This window comes from Pimephales promelas, chromosome 2, assembly GCF_988280905.1.
Source record: "Pimephales promelas chromosome 2, fPimPro1.hap1.1, whole genome shotgun sequence".
NCBI classification, from domain to species: Eukaryota; Metazoa; Chordata; class Actinopteri; order Cypriniformes; family Leuciscidae; genus Pimephales; species Pimephales promelas.
The window spans coordinates 10,664,031-10,685,504 of record NC_142770.1 but is presented as its reverse complement, the minus strand read 5'-3'; the positions used below and the strand labels follow the sequence as shown (position 1 = coordinate 10,685,504).

The following is a 21,474-nucleotide window of genomic DNA, read 5'->3' as shown; positions in this document are numbered from 1 at the left end:
AATGTCACAGAAACCCCCCTTGCATCATGCCGGCATCTTTTACATGCGCAAAAAAAATGTAAATATCTACTAATTTCTTGTGTAAAACTGTGTTATATGGTGACACCGCAGCTCACTTCTGTCATTGTGGTGATATGTCATGTGAACTGCCTGTATCTTGGCTGTACAGTCTCAGAATAATGTCTCAGCATAACCAGCCATAACCGTAATAGCTCAGCACAAGGACTCTGTACACGCACACAGAGAAAGCCCACATATAAGACCCTGACTCAACTCAACGAGGAAAGAGTCTTATCGGGCTGTTGGATGTAATCCGCTCCTTGTCTGCCAATCCACTTAAAACAGGGCAGTGTGCGTGAAATGAACAGCACCTGTTCGGCAACACCTTCCTCTTTCTGCCCAGCAAGTCAGTGAGTTTCCACGCAGGTTTCAAGTTTGTGTGTGTTGCAATCTCTCTCATATATCCGTCCTCATGGATGCAACTCACACTGAGGCCAGAGAGTCACTATCCTGGATCATTTCAAACACTAATGGTTTGTGCATTACAGCATTTGGCATCCATCTGATGAAACGCAATGAAGTGACAAGAAACAATGAGTAAGGCTGAGGAGATGTGAATGGCTCCTGTTAATAAGATAAATGCTCAAATGTGTCCCTGGGATCACAGTAGGCTCACTGCGAAGATCGCTTGGCCGGTGAAGAGGCGTTAAACACAGGTTTGTGCGTGTCCAACAAAGCTATCAGGAAACAGTTGGAGACCACTCAAAAACCAGTTCACTCTTATTATAGCCTCAGAAAAAGACAGAGCTCAGTTGTTTCGTTGATGAGAAAAGCAGAGTTTTCTACAATTGTATGAACAGTTCCTGTGTAAAAGATGCCTCGCTATACTGGCCCTAATCAAAAGAGCCCACAAATGCATCTATATTTTGGCCTCTAAATATGGCTCAGTATCTATCTTTCAAAGTAAATCTTGGGTATTTTCGTCAATTTGATTGTCTGCCAGTCGAAAAATCGCATGTATATATATGTGATCAATAAGTTATGACAACATATTTTTACATTGCTTCAACTGATCAAAATAAGTAGATTTTTTTTTTATCTACACGATTCAATATCTAAGTCAGTCTAACGATACACGATTCAACTCCAAGTCAGTTTAATGCAGTTTAAGTTGAAATGACTTAAACATCCAAGTTGATTGTACTTAAAAAATTAAGGCAGAAACTTGTATGTATATATATATATATATATATATATATATGAAACTTATATATATATATATATATATATATATATATATATATGTAATTTGTCGTAACAGAATCCTTTTTTATCCCTCTTTAGATAATTCATATCTTTGTATATTATCTAATTTATTATATTTTCATGTATTTGCATTATTTTTCACTGTAAAAAAAATATTGTTGGTTTAACTTAAAAAATTAAGTAACCTGATTGCCTTAAAATTTCAAGTTGATTGAACTGGAACAAGTGAGTTAATAGATTGATTTAATCATCATAAGTTATCTGAACTAAATAAATTATTTAAGTTGATTTGACAAAAGAAAAAAATGTTGTGATAACAAATCTTGAAAATATTTTTTTTACAGTGTATAACAGCATTGTCTTTAGATGCTTGAGTAGGCTGAAGTACTGCTCTTCACTTGACCTATAGGAGGTGGTGTTTCTACACTTTGTCAAAAGTAAGAGGTCTCTTGGCCGCAGTCCTGCTTTGTTCCAGCGTCCCGTCGTACGTCACCCAAAAAGGATTTATGGAGGAAGACAAGTCCAATATATGAGACACCATATATAACAACATCCTTCATTTGAACAATTAAGGGCACAATGGCAAAAGCCTACAGACTAAAAAGGATGCACTTGGTGTACGACAAGCCCGCTCACACACGCTGCCACCATCTCCAACTGGAATGATACTGCACAAAAGCGCCGAACACTGACTCTATTGACTGCTCATCGGTGGCGTAACTCAATCGGGCTAAGAATGCAAACGGGTGGTGGGATGGGGGCGAGATATGGAGAGACGGGTAGGGCTCTCATTTGTCAGGCCGCAGTGCATCAGTGGAGCGTGAACGGCACACACAAACCATGAGGGTTCTGCCCCGACACCATGCACCCGCTGTCAGGGTGCCGTCACAGTCCTGGCCCCAGGCATGGGGGAGGGTTAAGAGCCAAGGCCACTGGGAGAGTTAATGATGCCTGACCGGAGGGACACGCGCGCACACACACACACACACACACACACACACACACACACACACACACACACCTGCTTGGTGTCCTCCACCGATGTGCGTCGCTCCCTCAGATAGGAAGATCCTGTTCGGGATACTGCTGATGTGGACTGTGCTGAGTTTTGGGATTTTGCTGCAATGTCTCAGGTTTTGTTCACTGAGAGAGATCCGTGAGACTGCAAAAAAAAAAAAAAAAAAGCGGTAAGAGAGGACAGGAAGTTTAGCAGACAGTTACAATCGCCTAAATTTCGTTAGGTGACAGAAGCAAAACTTGCTGATTTTGGAATCGCATTCATACTATTCCTGCCATAGAAAGGTATAGTAAGAGTAGTATGCTACACTCAGTATGATCTATAAGTTATGACAACATATGTTTTTACAATTTTCATACATTTTTTTGTTTTGTTGAATAAGTTCAATAAGATTCAACACATTTTTTTAAGTCAGTTTAATGTAATTTAATTCATCCATCTCAATAGGAGTTGCTCGGCTATATCTAACCATATATTATACACAACTAGCCAACTTCTGAATGGAAAAATAGATTTTCACGGGTGTTTATTTAGATTATCAACTAGCAGAGACGAACAGAATCATGCTAACACGTCAAACCTTGGCTTTTTGTTCTACAGAGACAGGTTTATTTTCTCAGAAGACCTATATATCTCAGATGGCAAGCATATTTTATGTTATGTGTACCTTTAATCTAGCTCAAGATATAGTGTTAGAAAGTAGACAGAGAGATGTCTGTGCTCTTCTGCTGTGTTTACAGTGGATTGGATTCAGGTTGGATCCAGGCTGACCGCAGCAGGGATCCCTTCTCACTAGAATATCACCCAAAGTCGACATAATTACCGGCCAGCTGGGTTGGGGTTTTAAAAGCATGCATAAATATACAACGCTTCAGCGAAATTGACGTTGTGTGGGTCATCCACCTATAAATCAAGGAAAACACACATACACAAACCGTCGCTGGACTGTGGTGGCTCACGCTGGAGTTTTTTGAGGGATTCTGTTGTGTTAGTTGTCCACCGTTAGCGTGAAACATGTCGGAATGCTTTTCATTTTTAGCACAGGCAATGCAGTTCACTTTACGATTATAGCGCCACCTATGGTCCGATCTCCATGAAACTGTGCATGCTTCTTCACCATGTTCTGACACATATGCTCATCAATTTTTGTGAAGTTCAGACTTTTTCTTTGGGATTTACTGGCTTTTGACTGAATTTTGCCACAGACCACTATCTAAATGACCCTGTTACAACCAACCAAATGCAAAATTATTTTTTTGATAATTATTTATCTAGAGAGTCCAGAGAATAGGCCTAGACTGGTTTGGTCCCGATTGGGCAAAAAAACAGGGACTAGTTCGCAAAAGTACTGTAGGTTTTGGACAAAATTCGACATAATGTTTCATGATTCTAGGTCAAACGGTCTAGGAGTTATGGGCAATTTAGTGTTTTTTGTAGCTGTAGCGCCACCCATGGGCCAATCTGGCTCATAATTTGATAACCTCTCCTCGATTTCTGTGCTACCTTAATCCCAAATATAACAAGTAAGTCTCTAGCACTTATGGTTTGGTCTGCACGACGCGTTTTACGGCAGAATAATAATAATAATAATTAAAGCTGCAAGCAGCATTTATCGGGGTTCAAGCACTTAAAGGGCATATTGCAGGTTAGAGGACCCAACGAGTCAATGCATAGAAAAACAATGTAGGAACTAGATTTTCTTTAAAATATACGTATAAACACGCCACAGAAGCTTCTGCAGTCGTTTTTGTGAGAAAATTTTACTTCCGCGTCTGAAAATGGGCGTGGCGGGCGTGACGCAATGAGCGGGAGAGCGGTCGATTCACACAACAGGAAAACAATGAATCGCAATGACATTTCGGACGCTGAGGAAATACTCGTATGACGGATCAAGCCATAAAGATATGACCCTGCTATGCTAAAGAGATCAGGGACAGGCCAGGATAATGTCAGACAGAATGGTCAGAGAAAAATTGAGCTGTGATGTGAGGAGAACCAGTGGAGAACAGGACAGGTGCCTTTTAGGTGAGAGACGTACTTATAGTATACACGTTCGCTAACGATATACACTGTGCTCACAATATTGTACAGATTATTATGATCCTATAACAGGCCAGCAGACATTAGTATGTTTAGGGTAGATTTATATACTATTAAATGTATAAAAACTTTACTTGAGTATATTTCTATACTAAAAGCATAGGCTATACTCGGGTAAATTTTTAATACATATTTTTCACCTTGGTTATAACATAAACAGAACATTAAAGGTTTGAGTATTTAAACAACCAATTTTGTTTTTCAATTACAAGTTTTATTTAGGGCATGACATGACTAAGTTACCTATATAACACTATTTGATGCCATTGGTAGTATACGACGATCAATATTCTTGCTTCGGCATACCATGTTGAACCCCATCATATTGCCGAGATGCTAATCATTTGATCTGAAGTGAACGCTACACACGACCGTGTTTTCCGAGCCGAGAGGAGAAATCCCGTCTCTTCACCTGCTCAAACCGCACCAGGAACGAAAGATAGGCTATATAGCACAGTCACTTTTATTGTAATGGAAACTTGTGGACTCGATCTTGAAGTCCTGACAGGCTGGAGTTTTTGCAATCTCCACAAACACAATATTTACCATGACGATGATAAATTAAAATGCAAAAACTAACGAAAGCACACTGACTGACGAGCGCTCTCACTGAACACCAGCCTGCTCTCACTGAGCCGAGGCTGCGGCTCCCTGCTATGACGTCAAATGACGCGACGTTGAAAAAAAAGCCGTTTTTACTAGCAGTCCAAGAAACGCTCACTTTATCTTCTAAATTAGTGCCCTTATGTTGTTTTAAAAAATTTTAAATCCTGCATTAACTTTTCATATGGTATTTTCATACAAGGTTATCTATAAATTTCGATTTTTTTTTTACCTGCAATATGCTCTTTAAGGCCTTTAAGCACAAAAGCATCAAAAGGCAGTCAGTTTTATTTAGCATACATTCATACACTGACATAATAGATGAAAAAAACACCATTAACAGCCAATACAGGCAACCTGATAGCACCACCTATCCATGAAACTGTGCATGCTTCTTCAACATGTTATGACACATATGCTCATCAATGTTTGTGAAGTTCTTGAAGGTTGTGAGTTTTCCTTTAGGATGTATATGCTTTTGGGTGCATTTTGTCCCGTCCCTTTTGTAAATGACCCTGTTACAGCCAACCAAATGCAAAATTTCAACTTTTTTTGATAATTATTGACCTAGAGAGTCCAGAGGATAGGCCTAGACTGGTTTGGTTTTCGTTAAAAACTGAATTGTTTTTAAAACCAAAGTAAATGAAGGAACTAACGTATCCTGCAAGCAAATGCAGTTGAACATGTTTTTTGTAGTTGGCATTAAACTACATTTGTGGTGGTCTTTTCTTCCCTATTGTGATGTATAAGTAAACGGCTTCTCGAACAAGAAAAAATGTAGGGCGGAACTTGATTTGGTCCCTTGAGAATTTATTGGATGGTTGGATCATTGGGATTTTCTATTGGTCGATCTCATGTGAGTGACAGGTTGCAACGGTCACTTCTTCTGATTAAATATTACATTGGCACATCCATTTAAAAAAAATTATGATGTGCATGAATATATCATTTAAATTAAATCCTGCAATATTCCATACATTGATGAGTTGGTTTTAAACAGTGGTTTGGTGAATTTTGCAGCCAAAATGTGGTCATTGCGTGGTCATGTGGTCATGCGTTTAACCAGCAGAAAGTGACTTCTATGTGAGCTGTGCTTTATATAACGCTACACTATTGACAATAAACAAAGGACCATTTTACCTGTGAAATGTCACCAAATTTGCAAAGCGACAAAGGCTTACAGTAATTGCTGTGTTGATTCATACACAGATGCTAAAACATGCCAACAAACGTGGACGATCACCACATGGATTACCATCACCGATGGGTTTACATTAGGACACTTAGTTTGAAGGGACTTTTCAGCACATCGACTTACAGATGTATTTCGCTACGTGCCAAAAGTAAGCATGAGACAGAATAATAATCACTCAAAGGTTCCAGCCAAGGTCAGGCCTCAAATATAAACTTCACGCAAAACACCGACCACATTATTCACCAAACGCACAGCACATGGAGAGCTGAGTGAGATCATGTTTCCCCGAAGTCCATTCGCTGGGCCTCAGCACCTGCCAGTATTCACACTTTCCCCTTTCTCACCATCCCAGCCCCATTAAGCAATGGGAAGCCATTGATTGTCGCCCCGGTTCTAAAACACTGGTGGCAATTAAAGGGTCTCGTGCTGCGTCCGTGCCTTAGGCGACTCATTGCCATTCAGTGTCCAGCAGGACCATCAGACCCCGGTGTGACCAATACTTCTCTCCTCCTGACCAACTCTTTGATTAATGCTAATTTCTCAGTGGACGGCAGGGCTGTAATCCCGCTCGCTAATTACCCGCTCGTTATGGGGCCAGGCGTGGTTTGGGCCCTCCATCACCCTGGGCTTTGTTACCACCGCTTTAGCTGTGGCCAGGGGAGGTGTGGATGCCTCCATGCCTATTCATGTATCACATTAGTGGGCTGGACTCGATATGGACTCCTCTGAGGGGTATTATTCAAGTAATGTGTGATACACTGACCAGAAACTGGGTAATTTATCCAATGAGAGGCTTAGAAATCCAAAAGCCAGCCATTTGGCAAAGGAGTGTGGCCTGTGTGATATTCCGCTAGTCATTATTTTCACCCCAACGCGAATAGCAGATATATAAATAAATATATATGTAATATCGATTTGAGGTTGAAGGGTTATCTGAGAAGAAATTAGATAAAAGTTTGATTCTGCTAAACATTCTTTGACATGCATTCTTCTGCACATCATACCAAAATGCTTTGACATAGGCCTAGTTTACTTCCTCTATTAGTTCAGCAAAACCGCTAAATCTAGGGCCAATTCTTTTTAGGGTGAATAAAAACATACAACGCAAGCAGTGTAGTGTGATTCCGAACAAATGAATCTAAAGAGCCAGTTCTCGAATGACTCTAATGAATCAAAAAACTCAAACAAGCTCTGAACTGATTCTTTTTGCAATGAATCAAAAACATACAGCGCAGTGTAGCGTTATTCCAGTCTATTCTTTTTGCATTCACTCAACAACAAACAGTCCAAACAGTTTAATCCAATTTTCGAACGACTCTAAAGAGCATTCTCGAATGACTCTAATGAATCGGTTCTTTTGTGTAAAATGAACTACAAACTCTGAACTGGTTCTTTTTTGCAATCAATCAAGAACATACAGCGCGAGTCGCGACCAGTGTAACATTATTCCAGAACGAACGAGTCTATTCTTTTTGCATTCATCCAACAACAAACAGTCCAAACAGTTTAATCCAATTTTCGAACAACTCTAAAGAGCATTCTTGAATGACTCTAATGAATCAGTTCTTTTGTGTTAAATTAACAACAAACTCTGAACTGGTACTTTGTGCAATCAATCAAGAACATACAGCGCGAGTCGCGACCAGTGTAGCATTATTCCAGAATGAACGAGTCTATTCGTTTTGCATTCATCCAACAACAAACAGTCCAAACAGTTTAATCCAATTCTCAAACGACTCTAATGAATCAAATATTTTAAATCTTTTTTTACCGTGAATCAAAAAAGAATGAATGACTCAAATGATCCACTTCTTTTTAACAAAATCAAAAACATGCAGTACAACCAATTCAAAATAAAGATTCCAAAGAGCAAAATCTTCTTTTTTTTCTTAGTGTGAAGAACGTTTTGTAAAAAGAAAGGAATGGTTCCTCATTGATGCCAATTGAGAACGTTTTTTATTTAAAATCAGTTTAGTGCGATTCCCAAACAAACGACTCTAATGAGCCAGTTCTTTTTAGTGAATCAACCTACAGCAACTAGCTGTAAGATTCAAAATCAGTCAGTAGAGTATTTTGTAAATATGAATCAATAAAATATGTTACCTCGTAGCGTGAATTCAGTTATTGTGCACTTTTCGGCTGAGAGTTTACTGCTTTTGACTTGGATACGAGACAGTTGGAGAGACTGTAATGGCAGAATCACTGATTTATTTTAGGATTTGGCCAGACCGCTGACCCAATGTTATGCCAGACACCACATCTAATTCTTCCAATTGACAGAACTGACACGAGCCGAAGACACTGACGTTCAAGAAAATCAGAGAAAAAGCAAAAATCAAAAACAGTCAAACCAAGCGACGGCAAAGCAGAGAAGGAGTAGACAAAACAGAGGAAATCGTGGACAAGAGAGGCCTGAAGTGGCTCCAAGCTGTTCCACTGATCTCCACATGAATGTCCCTTTTTTAAAAAACCCTGGTCTGCAATTTCCAGTTTAATAGCAGTGCCTGAGGCGATAATATGATAATAGGCTTGCTATCACCCAGGGCGAACTTTTCTCTGCCACGGAGAGGCCTGCCCCGTCCTGCCGGGAGCCCTTTGATTAACGAGCCACGGTAATCCCGGACACGCAGTACGGACTTGGGACAGGAGTTTTCATTTGTGGGCTGAACACAAAAGGCACAGGTGTAATTGTTGCTTTGCTGCCAATGATTAATACTTTTTAGACACCACATCCCACACGACTGAAATTAACTTAACCATCTTATATAATGCCTTAGTGAAATTTAAACAAACAAATTAAGAAAAATAAGCTTGGACTGCCTTTGACTCCCTTCGGATTTGCTTTTTTTTTTTTTTTTGCCCAAACTCCCCTTTTCCTCATGTATTTATTTAAACTTCAGAACACCATCTTCTATCTGTGAGAAAAATGTACTTGTTTGAACATGTTTCGGTCGCTATCGCTTTAAACAATTCATCCAGTCATGAGGTGACATCTGTTTTGGATTTCAGGATGACGACACACTGGAGTTCACACGGATGGTTTGTGGAAACGCATGTTTTTTAATATGGTTGAATTGGATCATTAAAGGTCAGTAGCAAAGACATTGGTTAATAAAGTAAGATTAAATAGATGAAGAATATTTTTGTTATTTACAACATTGCAGGCTTGTGTCATATTTTGAGTTTTCATTTCACTGTTTTAATCATTTTGAAGAATACCCAATCTGTTTTTGTTCAAGTGAGATGAGTAAATGCATATTCACATTAGTCTAGAACTACAATAAGCATCATGTTCACACACAAAGCCTAAGCACTTACTCACGATTTCTCTCAACATGGAGACACAAGAGCTGTCAGTCAATACATGTTAGAAAAAAATAAAACAAAAAAGTAACTATATTAACGTAATATCTTAAGTAGTAACGATATTTTTTTTGTGTTAATTTAAAGTACTGCAATACTTTACTCACACTTGAAAAAAAGTAATCTGATTACTTTACCCAACACTGATAAATTAATATTTTATATTTTAAAAATATAAAATATTAATTTAAAAATTAATATGTATTATAAATTTATTAAAAATTAATAAAAAATAATAATAATATATATATATATATATATATAATAAAATATTAATTTCTTACAAAATATCTGCAAACCGTAAGTGTCGGCACTCATCAGCCCACATATTCCTTAAGAATATAGTGCCATAAAAGGGAAAATTATATGACTGTATGATTTCGCATTGTTACAAAATGATATGTTTTTGACCTGTTCCTTCACATTGTGTTCATTGTTGCTATAAATGCTATAATCAGTGTTTTTCCCCTCACCAGTGTGCTCACTGAAAACATTGCTGCTTGTTCATGATTGTTACGGATGTAGTTTCAGCTTAGCATGGGGCAGTAGATTGTTATTTTTTTTTCTCTTTTACACTGCGTTCAGTTTCTTCACTGCATTAATGTGTGTGAAGCGGTCCTGCTCGGAGGCCGCAGTCAACCATGTCAACAACACCGTTCCTAAAGTCATTTTGCATGGGATTACCTAGAACTTTCTAAAGACTTGCTCTAATTCATGTGCATCTTCACTAAGCTCTTCGCCCAGTATGTGGTCGACGAATGTGAGTGAAATTAATTATCTTTTTTCACTGAATGGCTTCTAAATCCCAGATTAGCCCCTCTAAGTCAGTGTTCAATTTATGATCTATGGTTTTAATGAGGCACTGGGATGCACACCCTGCAAAATATGAGAGGAGGAGAGAGGAAAGGAAACATAGTCAATTCATTCATAAAGTTTATACAATTTTCATTTTTATTTAGTAAAAATATTTATATTTATATAAAATATATATTTATAGAATTATTAATTAAGAATAAAATTTCGGTTTATTGCAGTTTCTTAACCCTCCTACACTCATAGACTCCAAGCTAGATTTTATCATTAATACTTTACATTACTAATTATATTATGCTTAACAAATTCTAACTAGGCCTAATCTATAATATTTATATTTATTACATTTACATCATAATCCCTTTTATCTCCTAGCATCATAAAGTGGTGGTGTTTTTCAGTCATGATTGAATCAATGCTTTTGGATGAATCGGTTGAGTGAATGATTCAATTACTGATTCATAAAGACTGACGCTTGTATCTTTTCTGATTGAATCAGTGTTTCTGAACAAATAGTTTGATGAATGATTCAATGATTGTTCCTCACTAAATGACTATTTTGAACGAATAAATTGCTGAATGATTTAATGACTCACCGATAAAGACAGCAACTGGTTTAATTCGTAATTAATGTTTTGAATGAATCGGTTAAATGATTGCTCAGTGTCATGTATCATGTCATGTTCATTAAGGCAGTAGGCTATGCACATTACCGACACATTTCAACAATATCTTTTAAAAACATTCATTAGTTATTAGGTAGGGCCGGCTCTGAATTTTTTTTAGATGATGTAGCTACATTCTCTTATGAATTTAATTTTCATTTAGGCACACGATGTAATCATCATCAGCTGACCTGCATTCGTTTGAGGAGAACAAGGTTTCCAGAACGGTATTTACAGTTCATAAGTTTGTGTTGATGTAATTTATAGTATGACAAAGTAGTACACAGAATTTCATAGTTCATCACACCATGGTAAAACACTTTAAATTCATACAAAAAAAAAATGTCAGTGATACATTAACCTAGTTGAGGCATCTGCATCTGTCTGGGCTGTCAGAGTGTGATTCAATTATGCATGCTAGAAAGTACATGTGTGTTGTTCACCTGAGGTGTTCATGTAGAAGTGACTTTCTCATCGAAGGCCTTGACCTCCTAACCTTTGGCCCCTTGGGACATTAGGTGTGTGCGCGTCTCGCACGGCGGGCAGGACGAATGCAGACGGGCCGATCCCGGCGAGGAAACCCGAGGCCTCGTGTTGCTTGTGCATTATTCACGGGGCCTCTTGCGGTTTCGTCTCGGGATTGTCTCTCGCCCTGTAACCAAATCCTTCGCTTGCACCGTTCCCCTGAGGGAATCCAAGTTCACTGTCACACCACTTCTCAGGGAGAGCGAGCGAGCGAGAGAGAGAGAGAGAGAGAGAGGTAGAGGAACGGTCAGCAGCTCTGCTGAGGTGGATGTCTGCCGCCGGAGTGAACCACCTGCATTGATCAAGGCGCTCGTGACCGCAAACCAAAGTCAGTTCACGTCAGTCATGCGTCAGCTGTGCCGTAAAAGAGCGGGAAACTCTCCGCAGCTTGTTTAAAACAGACACTAGTGGTGTTTGCTAAGGATAGTATCACTATTACTAAACTTTTTGCATAACCCGTAATTCGTTTGTAGCTACTACAGACAGACATGAATGAAACCGTGCGACGAGAAGTATGAAGTTACATTTCTGACTCTCGCAGTGGATATAAACCAGGAAATAAAAGCCCCACACCTACTTTTTTTTTTTGCCATACCCACTTTAAAATATTTTTTTACAATCCTGATTTGAAACGTGTGTACAGTGTTAATTTTTTGCACAATTGTATTATTCTAGTCATTGTTTTATATGAATATGTCCTTTAAAATTAATGAATATTTCATCGTCATTCATTTTAGCCAGTTAAACGGCATAGGATATTAGTTGATACTCTAATATTTTTGTTGCAAAGTGACAAAAACCTTTTCGACTCAAATCTGTATGAATCAATTGGTATTTTTTCTTATAAAACCATAATTAAATGCAGACAATAATAGTTTTGATTTAAATATTTAATATTGGTTATTTAGGTTTTTTTATTTTACATTTTTTCATATTAATTTTGTTATGTGCTTTTGTCACGTATATTAGTTTTTCTATATTGTTTTTTTTTTAGTTTTAGTTTTGATAACAGTACTTCAACTTAGTGGCCAAGGCAACATTTTTATTTTGGCATTTTTTTTATTTTATTTTTTTTTAGTTAACATTAACAACACTGATAATAATAAATAACATATTAATAAAGTAATCAAAATACTGTAAAAATACATTTAATTTAAATGGGATTTTTTTTAACCTTTATATATGTGTATAGTAATGACCACCAACAGAGTGACATCTTGTTTTGCACCACACCCATTTGCAAGAGTTCATTTGTGTTAAATGCGCTCAGTACAAATGTTAACATCAATTCCTCATTAAAAACTTGGGTAATCTGTTGATGTTGTTGAGGCATTTATTTCCACACATTCTCAAGGTATCGATGAGCTCCTGTGCTGAGTGTGCTTTCATTCCACTTCCTCGAGCCGTATCCAACTCTCGGAGAGCAGGCCACGGGGCACTTCAACATCAAACGAGGCATGAACACGAGACACCGGCATCTGAGAGAGAACGCCGGCAGTGCGGCCCAGGCCTCCATCTGCGCTCAGACAGCTGGCATCAGCAAACTAACCACAAAGTGCCTGGATTACACACAACATCTCTTAAAGCCTCCCAACACACTGCACACTTTGTACTCATCAAACCATCCACATCAGTAACTCATTCTGGATACCTCGTATAAGGCGGTTTAGACGGCGATGGGTTGGAACCTGCGAAGAAATGAAACCAGACATGGAGGTGTACAGCATTAGCGTCTTTTATTTCAGTTTTTTTTTCTTCTTCTCTCATTTGTCGTTGCATAGGAAATGCACATCTTGCTTATAGTAATTGAGTCGATGGAGGTGGACACTAATGGCTCCAAGAGAAAGAGGCATGGCACTACACACAGAAAACAAGGAGAAAAGTTCAGAGAAAGAACCCAAAAGCAAACAAAATTATTCACAGCTCAAATAAAGAAGCTCCATGGAACTAGTTAATGGAGCTGGTACCAATACAACGTGAATTTTTCTTCAGGAAATGTATTAGAGGCACAAGGTTTTATTTATTTTTTTACAATTTACTTTAGATTGTATCTAAAACATAGTACGTATATGGTGATTTTTGAGGTGTGTGATGGACCTGTTAATGGTATACCAACATTCTCATGGCAGTTTGTAACTAATTTACGCTTTGGCGAATTTGGTGGGTAATTCATGTTATTCGTAGGCCTACATTTTTGTACGATATGCTTACTCCCCCCTGGCTTTTAGGCTTAGGGGTGGACCTTCCAAAAAAAAAAAAAAAAAAGTACATTTTCATACGAAATCATGCGTTTTTGTACGATTCAAATCGTACGAATTGACACAAAATCGCCACTTAGTAAAATAGTCGTTTTTTTTCTCATTAGGTCGGGTTGGATATACAAAGGATGATGATGATGGACATGAAGATATGGAGTGGTGGAGCTGGTTGAAGGGATCTGGTAACATCACATCAGCGATTTATGTGTAATCTTTCACGATAACCACCGGGATTGTCTTCTCTACGATTAGGCCCGCGGTGCTGGCTCATTTCGAACAGAATCCGACACGTTCAGAAGCGTTAGTCCTCGGACTTTACACACACACAGCACATCCATTTCCAAAAATGTGGTTTTAGAATTTAAAAACACCTTAAGATATTTGATAATCAATACCAACAAAGAGAAAACACTTTAATTGGCAACTAGAAGACCTCATGTCTGGTTGGATTTGATGGCTCTGGATGTTGTAGATACACAAACTATGCTCACATTTTGTGTTATTTTCAAATCTCAACACTCTCCCTGAAGTTTGAACCATACCCTTTAGTTTTCTCCAAGTCAAATGTCTCTTTTACGGGACCTTCCTAAACTCAATCCCCAGACAGCAAATTGACATGGAATCAACGTGGAAACGACGTCTCTCATGACATCAAAACAACGATCAACCGACGTCAGACACAGCATTCTTCAAAGCTAAATGAAAATCGAAAATTGGTTTGCTTTCATAACGTTGAAACAACGTTGATTTCAAGTTGATTTTCCGTTAGTTTTGAAAGAATGACGCGTCTGACGTTGGTTCAACGTTAATTCGATGAGCAAAACAATGTCAGATCAACGTTGTTTCGATGTCATGTTTCCACGTTGATTCAATGTCAGTTTGCTATCTGCTAACGGTTCTCGCACGTGAATTCTTCAGCTGACATACTTGGACAGGTCCTGCACAACTTATTCAACGGTACTGCAGCAATACACAAACCAGGAGTTCTCAACTCTGGCCCTCGAGATCCACTTTCTTGGAGAGCTCCAACGCTCATCAAACAAGCAAATCAAGGTCTTCGCGATTACTAGAAAGTAGTAATCAGGCAGGCCGTTGAGTTTAATCATGGTAAACTCGCCACGAAAGTGGATCACAAGGGCACGAGTGAGTCTTTTTAGTCTTTATTGCTCAATCACACTATAAAAAGTGATCAGTTGACGTAACTTAGCGAGGAAACTTGTTGCCTTAAAATTATTAAGTAAATAAACTATGGGTATTTGAAAAAATTAAGTTGTGTGGAATTGTCAAGTTTCAATTACGCATGAAGATTAGTATTGTTTCCTCACTTTTTTTAAGTTAAGTCAACCGAAAGAATGACTCACGATTCTTTTCAGTGAATCGAAAACTGTACTCTGATTGTTGAACGAATGACTCTTTGAGTCGCGCCTTTTTCATAGAGCTTAACGTCAGTGCAAATCCCTAAACGGTTATTTTTTTTGTGAAACAAAAACATCACAAATAGAGTAGGCTACACTGATTTGTGAACAAACGATTCAATGGATGAAACATTAGGTTTACAACTGTGATTACTCAATCGGTAGTTGCTGACTGATTGTTCACGAGATTGTTGTTAAAGATACACATGCATTTTGTCTAATATTTTATAAAATACTAAATTAATTGAATTTTTACCTAATTTTTATTTAGTATTGTTGTGTAGGCCAAATCTTTTTTAGTAAAAGAATCATTAAAGAAACCATTAAGTAGTCGGGATCATTCAATTCTTAACGATTCTCATCCCCACCAAAGAGTCTTTCTTTGTTAACTCCAGAACTCGAGAGACATTGCGAATTGCACCTACAGCAAGTATCGATTGTCGAGTGTGGGAACCCCAGGAAACACAGACCTTCATGATTGTTGTTGGAGATAATGGATACACTGAGGGCTACAGCAGGACATGGACCCGGAAAACCTACAATTTAAGTGGACGCCATATTTTAGTTGGTGTAGCACATCACTTCATTATGCAATAATACTACAGGACGAACTGGTTCGGAACACGTAAACGGAACGAAGTTTTGAGAAGACGACTAGCAGAGCTGGGTTAGATCATCGAGTCATGTTTATATCAGTTGGTAATGAAGGCGCATGCAGTTTATAGTGTGTGTTTGGTTACTTAACAGCTAGAATCAGAAAAGGCTACTGGTGTAGAGAAAACTGAAATGATTACAAACTGTTAACTGGTTTGATATTCAGAGAGCGATATAATAGTTTTTCACAGGCACTACAGATCTTTTTAAATACATCAGGTAAAATGCTGGTTTGCTTTAAGTTTCATTATTCCTTTAATTTTGATACAAGTTTTTAAAAAAAGAGGAAGGCAAAGGTGCACGTACCAGACTGATTAGATTAGCGTGTCGTCAGTGCATAGTTGTCATGCGGATTACACTGCTATGCTATCGAAAGCAGGCTCGTTTCCGGTTAGCCTCCACTTTAGCGAGATTTAGCACCTTGTGATGATACCGTTCGGTGCAGTTAAGCCACCTGCCACTGATGCTTGATGGGGTTAAATACATGGTATGATGAAGCTGACAACATGTTTATGTCATCCCAGGCCCTTTAAGGTCCTCATCGGGCAGATCATTTTTTATTTAATGAGGCCAATCGAACCCCAGAGTGAAATATGGGTTTGCCGACAGTGAATGGGCGTATACTTTTTTTTTTGGCTTTTACATTTTAAAATGTCTCATGATTGAATAATACCCTGATATAAAGCCGTATTCCTGCCTTAAACCATCAAAATTCTTTGTTCCCCGCTTCAAACGAACAAATGAAAGTTATAACGCAATGCCCACAAAAATGGGGACATAAAAATGATAAAGGCCTGCAGGACCTTTATTCAACCCTGTTTTAGGACTAGCGTTGATGTTTTTGAATGGAAATGACAAAGGGTCATTGATTGTGGAAATGTTGAGTTTCAAAATATTCAGATTGCGTTTAAAATGCCACAAATGATCATGACTATTATTTTACAAAACGTGTGTAAATCGAATTGAAAAGGGATGGAAAATCGTTCGACTCTGAATCTCGTCCATTTATCGTGAACAAAAAGTCAAAGTTCTTCTTTTTTTTTTTGAGGAATCGAATGTCTTTTTAGTGTTTTAAACAACCATCAAGCGGTCTTCGTGTGAGTTATGGTCAATGTAAAATCGAGTGAGGAATGGCTTTATCGACGCCTCATTGTTGTGACCAACCTTCCCGTCGTGTAACGCCGCTCGAGTGTCTTTGTGTGTGCGTGCGCTGGTGGGCGGTGGAAGAAAGATGAAGAAGTTGAAAAGAAAAAAGAATCATGTTGCATATCAAGCGGTTTATTTTCCTGCATGGAATGGTGAACACAAAAAGATGCCTAGATGCATTTATAATAGGGGCATCCTTTGGCTGTCTATGTCATTGTCTTCTGCCTAAAACTAATTTTTAAAATGCATAAAAACGCTCTCTTCTTACCAACATCCTCAGAATTATCTAGATTCAGCTTCATCAACACTGATGCAACAAATAACCTTCAAAACATACAGCATACTTGTAACATCCATTTACAATGGGGTTTTCACCTCGGCATCCTACACTTTTCAAGTATAGGAGTACTTCTATACCATCGAAAGAAGAAATAAGTCCTTAAATACATACAAAAAGGAAAGCCAAAAAAAAAAAAAAAATAGGAAACAGGAAGTTTTCAACTTAAATCCAGTTCCCCAGACAAACAAAACCAGTTCTATTTATGTGGCCTTAATACAAACAATCAGAAAATTCACAACACTAGTTTTTCCTCATTTAATCAATGTTACAAAAGTCCTGCATTATAAAATAGGGCAGCTTTAAAATCAGTGTAATTAATAAAACTATACAATATACAAACATCAAATCTCCCATACTCAGGTGCGTCCGCCCTAACTCTCGTATCTAATCGATTCGGTTTGCTCGCGTCTTCTCCAACGTTGTACCAAAAAACTAAATTACACACACAACACGAGAACAAAACAGACTGCCCAAACTATTGCTTGAAATTCTTTTTCTCTTTTTTTTTTCTTTCTTTAAAAAGGGTGCAATTTTGTCATTATCTTACACACACAGCCAATCTTGCTGATTAGATGCCAGGCTGCTCTAAACAAGGTTTTTGTGACAAAAAAAAAAAAAAAAAAAAAAATCCGTGCAATCATGTTTCCCTTCGCTCTTTTAAGCCCTGGAAGCTTCTTCTTTTTTTTCTTTTTTTAAAAGTTTTTTTTCTCAATTATCACAATTGTCATTATTTTATATTTAGTGCAGACGATTAAGAAAGTAATGCCCAACTCATTTCTAAAAAGTAGGCAAGAACAATGACAAAAAAAAAGAAAAAGAAAAAAGAAATTCACGCTAAAAGAAACAAACAAACAAAAAAAAAAACAACAACTCACACAAGTGTAACTACTAAACCATCACATCAGATGCCTGGGAAACTCATTCCCATCATTTTCTTTTCTTAAATGATATATGCAATAGAAAATAAACAGGTAAACAATTAATATAACATGGAACTTCATCAAAATGTACACAACAACTGGGCATATTTTTTTTGTCCTGGACGTGTTCGCGCTTGTGTGTTTGTGATGGAAAGGAAGTTTCCTCCTCTTTAAGGCTCGATTATGACCGAAAAAAAGGAAAGTGAGGCTGATCAATGGCGTTTTCTCGTGTCACGGGTATGAAAAGCACACTGACCTGTCAAGTGCTCACTTTGGTGGTGAAAAAAAACAAAATATAAAATGACTATATGAGTGCAAGCAAGTATTGCATATTCTTTTCCTCATTATTCATTGCTGGGAATGAAAAAAAACAAAACAACAACAAAGAAAAATAAACAGGAAGACTGAAAAGAAAAAGTAGTCGTCGTTTAGAAATCGCAAAACAATATCGATACGCTAGTGTTAAATCTGAGAAAAAAGGTTCGATGACATCAAAACCTGTTGGTGAATGATTGATTTCGACTGATCGAAGTGAAAATGATGGGATTTTCGAAGCATTGGACGACCGATAGTAGCGAAATGTAGTTAATACTGTGTATTATCATTAGCAAACGCCGATATTAGCGCTAATTTCACTGGTGGGGTGAAAATGTGAAAAAAAAAATAGTCTCCACATTACAGCTTGTGCAATAACTCAGAACTAGACCATCGCTCAAGGCACATCGATGTGGAATTGTTCGTGCAGTTCGACAAGACAATGAAGTGCGTACGTCGCTCTTGAGACATGAAAATGATTGTTCTGACGGGAATAAAGGAGGAAGGGAGACGACAAGCTGAGAAGAGTCAGAGAGGAGATGTTTAGCTGGTTGATTGTGAGAACAGCAGTAAAAATACCCTTTTTAAAGGGACCAAACAAATAGTTGATCGGCAAGTGCCCGATGTTGGGATTACAATATTTTTCACACTACTTTAACTCTACGTAATCTACGTAAAAATTTAGCACTAACACTAGAACATGCAGATTATTATTATTATTGTTTTTTTTTTAAACTTTACTGAGCTTTGATCGACGGTGGATGAGACTGTAAGTGTGTGTGTGTGTGTATATATATATATAATATATATATATATATATATATATATATCGTACAGGAAACAAACAAAAACTCAAAAACAACAAAATTGCATGCGAAGGAAGCTGGATGCATTTTTTTGATCTTCACATTTTTTCGAAAGTGTTTCCGAGGAAGTTAGTTCGCCCCTTGCTTTTTACGTGTTTCCTTGCAAACTGCGTACATGTGCTTGGTTAAATTAAAACAATTGCTGTAGCGTTTTGAAAACGAACTAGCAGGAATCCTAAAAACAGTGATATTTCTTAAAGGGACATTTGTTCTACAATGCTAACAAACAAACATAAAAAAAAAACAACAACAAAAGAAAAATCAATTACAGCTCCCCTTATTTCTCACAAGGCTATTTGTTCTATTTTTCCTCTTTACGTGTTTTTATTTATTTTTTTTGTACCCCGATATTTTAGAGTCCTGGAGGTGTGAACGGACTAGGAAGAAAAATATATATATTTATATATATATACTTTTCAACAATCGCTTCAACGATCTATCTTACAAAGATATTTAACAATCCAACATCTACCCGACAAAATTGCACTTTCCTCAATTCAGTATTCACTGTTAACCTTTTCTTGAAGTTTATGGAAGATCAAACCTTCACTCGGCCCTTGGTGTGCGACAGACCTTCCGATGGGGTTTAGTAGAAAGAATCGCGATGATTTTTGTACGAAAAACACAAAATATGAACATGCCTCCAAGTGGGGAGATCTCCCATTAGTATACGGTAAAATGACCTGATATCAAACATCACTGTTCATGACTTCTTCATCGCCTGCCCCTAAATGACCAAAAAAAAAAAAAAAAAAAAAAACAGAAAAAATGGGAGCGAGGGGTTCGGTTGAGTCCTTGAAAGGGTTCTTGATCTGACATGGTGTTGATGGTGGTGGTGATGGTGGAAGGGGGAGGAAATGGTCCTGGTCAGAAGACGCAATGGAGATATTAGCTGGTGGTATATCTGACCCAGGCGAAACCTCCAACGTTCACGATACGAAACCGGATTGATCCGTCAAAACACGAGTGATAGAAAGGCAGAGCTCCGACCTCCAGGTGGTTGTGGGTTCGTGACCTTTGGCCGCAGACTGTGTTTGATTCGAAACGCCTCAGACTTCTCTTTAAGACCACAGGCACAGATGCGGGAAGCTCTTTGATTGTGTCACGTTACGTTTTCCTCGTCTATCTGTGAGGGTAAACCAAAAAATACATAACAAAACAAAGAAACATAAAAAAAAAAAACGTGCACGTTTCCGAGAAAACAAAGCTCTTGTTTTTTTTTTTGTTTTTTTTTTCGAGCTCCACCCTCAGAAGAGCTGGACAGATACTATATATGAATATAGGCATGTAAACCATACATATGGAAGAATACATATGGACTATATAGATATATAGTAAGTGGGTGTAAGCGCGTTGAGTCGGTTCCTCTTGTTCCAGGGCTTGGCGGGGTTCTGCTGGAGCCATGCTGTGGGTCTGTCCAGTACTGGGGCAGCAAGTGGCTTCTCTCTGTTCAGACTGGTGTACATGTTTGCGGGTCGTACTCAGGGGAGACAGAGGGGGTGGTCGTGTGACCTCGGGAGCGGCCGGTCCGTGTCGGGAGTCTTTAGCCCAGGTACCACTGCAACAACACAGAGAGGAACAACACTGGTTACAATGACTTATATACAATGACTTTCAATGGTGTTAACTGGCTAATTTCATTCATTTTTGGGCTGCAATCTGACCTTTTCTTTTTAAATATTACTTTTTTTCTTTTATTACACAATCATTCAGAAGTTTGAGGTCAGTAAGATTTCCAATAAAAAATGTTAGGCAGCACCACAAATTGGCATATTAGGATGATTTCTGAAAGATCATGTGACAATGATGCTGAAAATTCAGCTTTGCATCACAGGAATAAATTACATTTTTAAAATAGACTCAAATAGACATGTTATTTTAGATTGTAATAATTTTTTACTGTATTTTAACAAATAAATGCAGCCTTGATGAGCCAAAGAGACTTCTTTCAAAAGCGTAAAAACGACCTCAAACTTTTGAATGCCAGTGTGTATTTGATTATTTTAATTAAA

At 37.9% G+C, this 21,474-nt stretch overlaps 1 protein-coding gene across 9 annotated transcripts in view; it reads right to left on the bottom strand.

Annotated features, from left to right (window-relative positions):
- Positions 1-13,267: 13,267 nt before the first annotated feature.
- The window catches only part of nfia (nuclear factor I/A), a 166,106-nt gene continuing 157,899 nt past the window's right edge, over positions 13,268-21,474 (bottom strand). For all 9 annotated transcript variants that reach the window (XM_089134783.1, XM_089134780.1, XM_039682227.2 and 6 more), the window contains one exon: positions 13,268-21,020. In XM_089134783.1, coding sequence (XP_088990909.1) covers positions 21,006-21,020 — 15 coding nt within the window. In that variant the 3' untranslated portion in view covers positions 13,268-21,005. The remainder of the gene's footprint in view (positions 21,021-21,474) is intronic.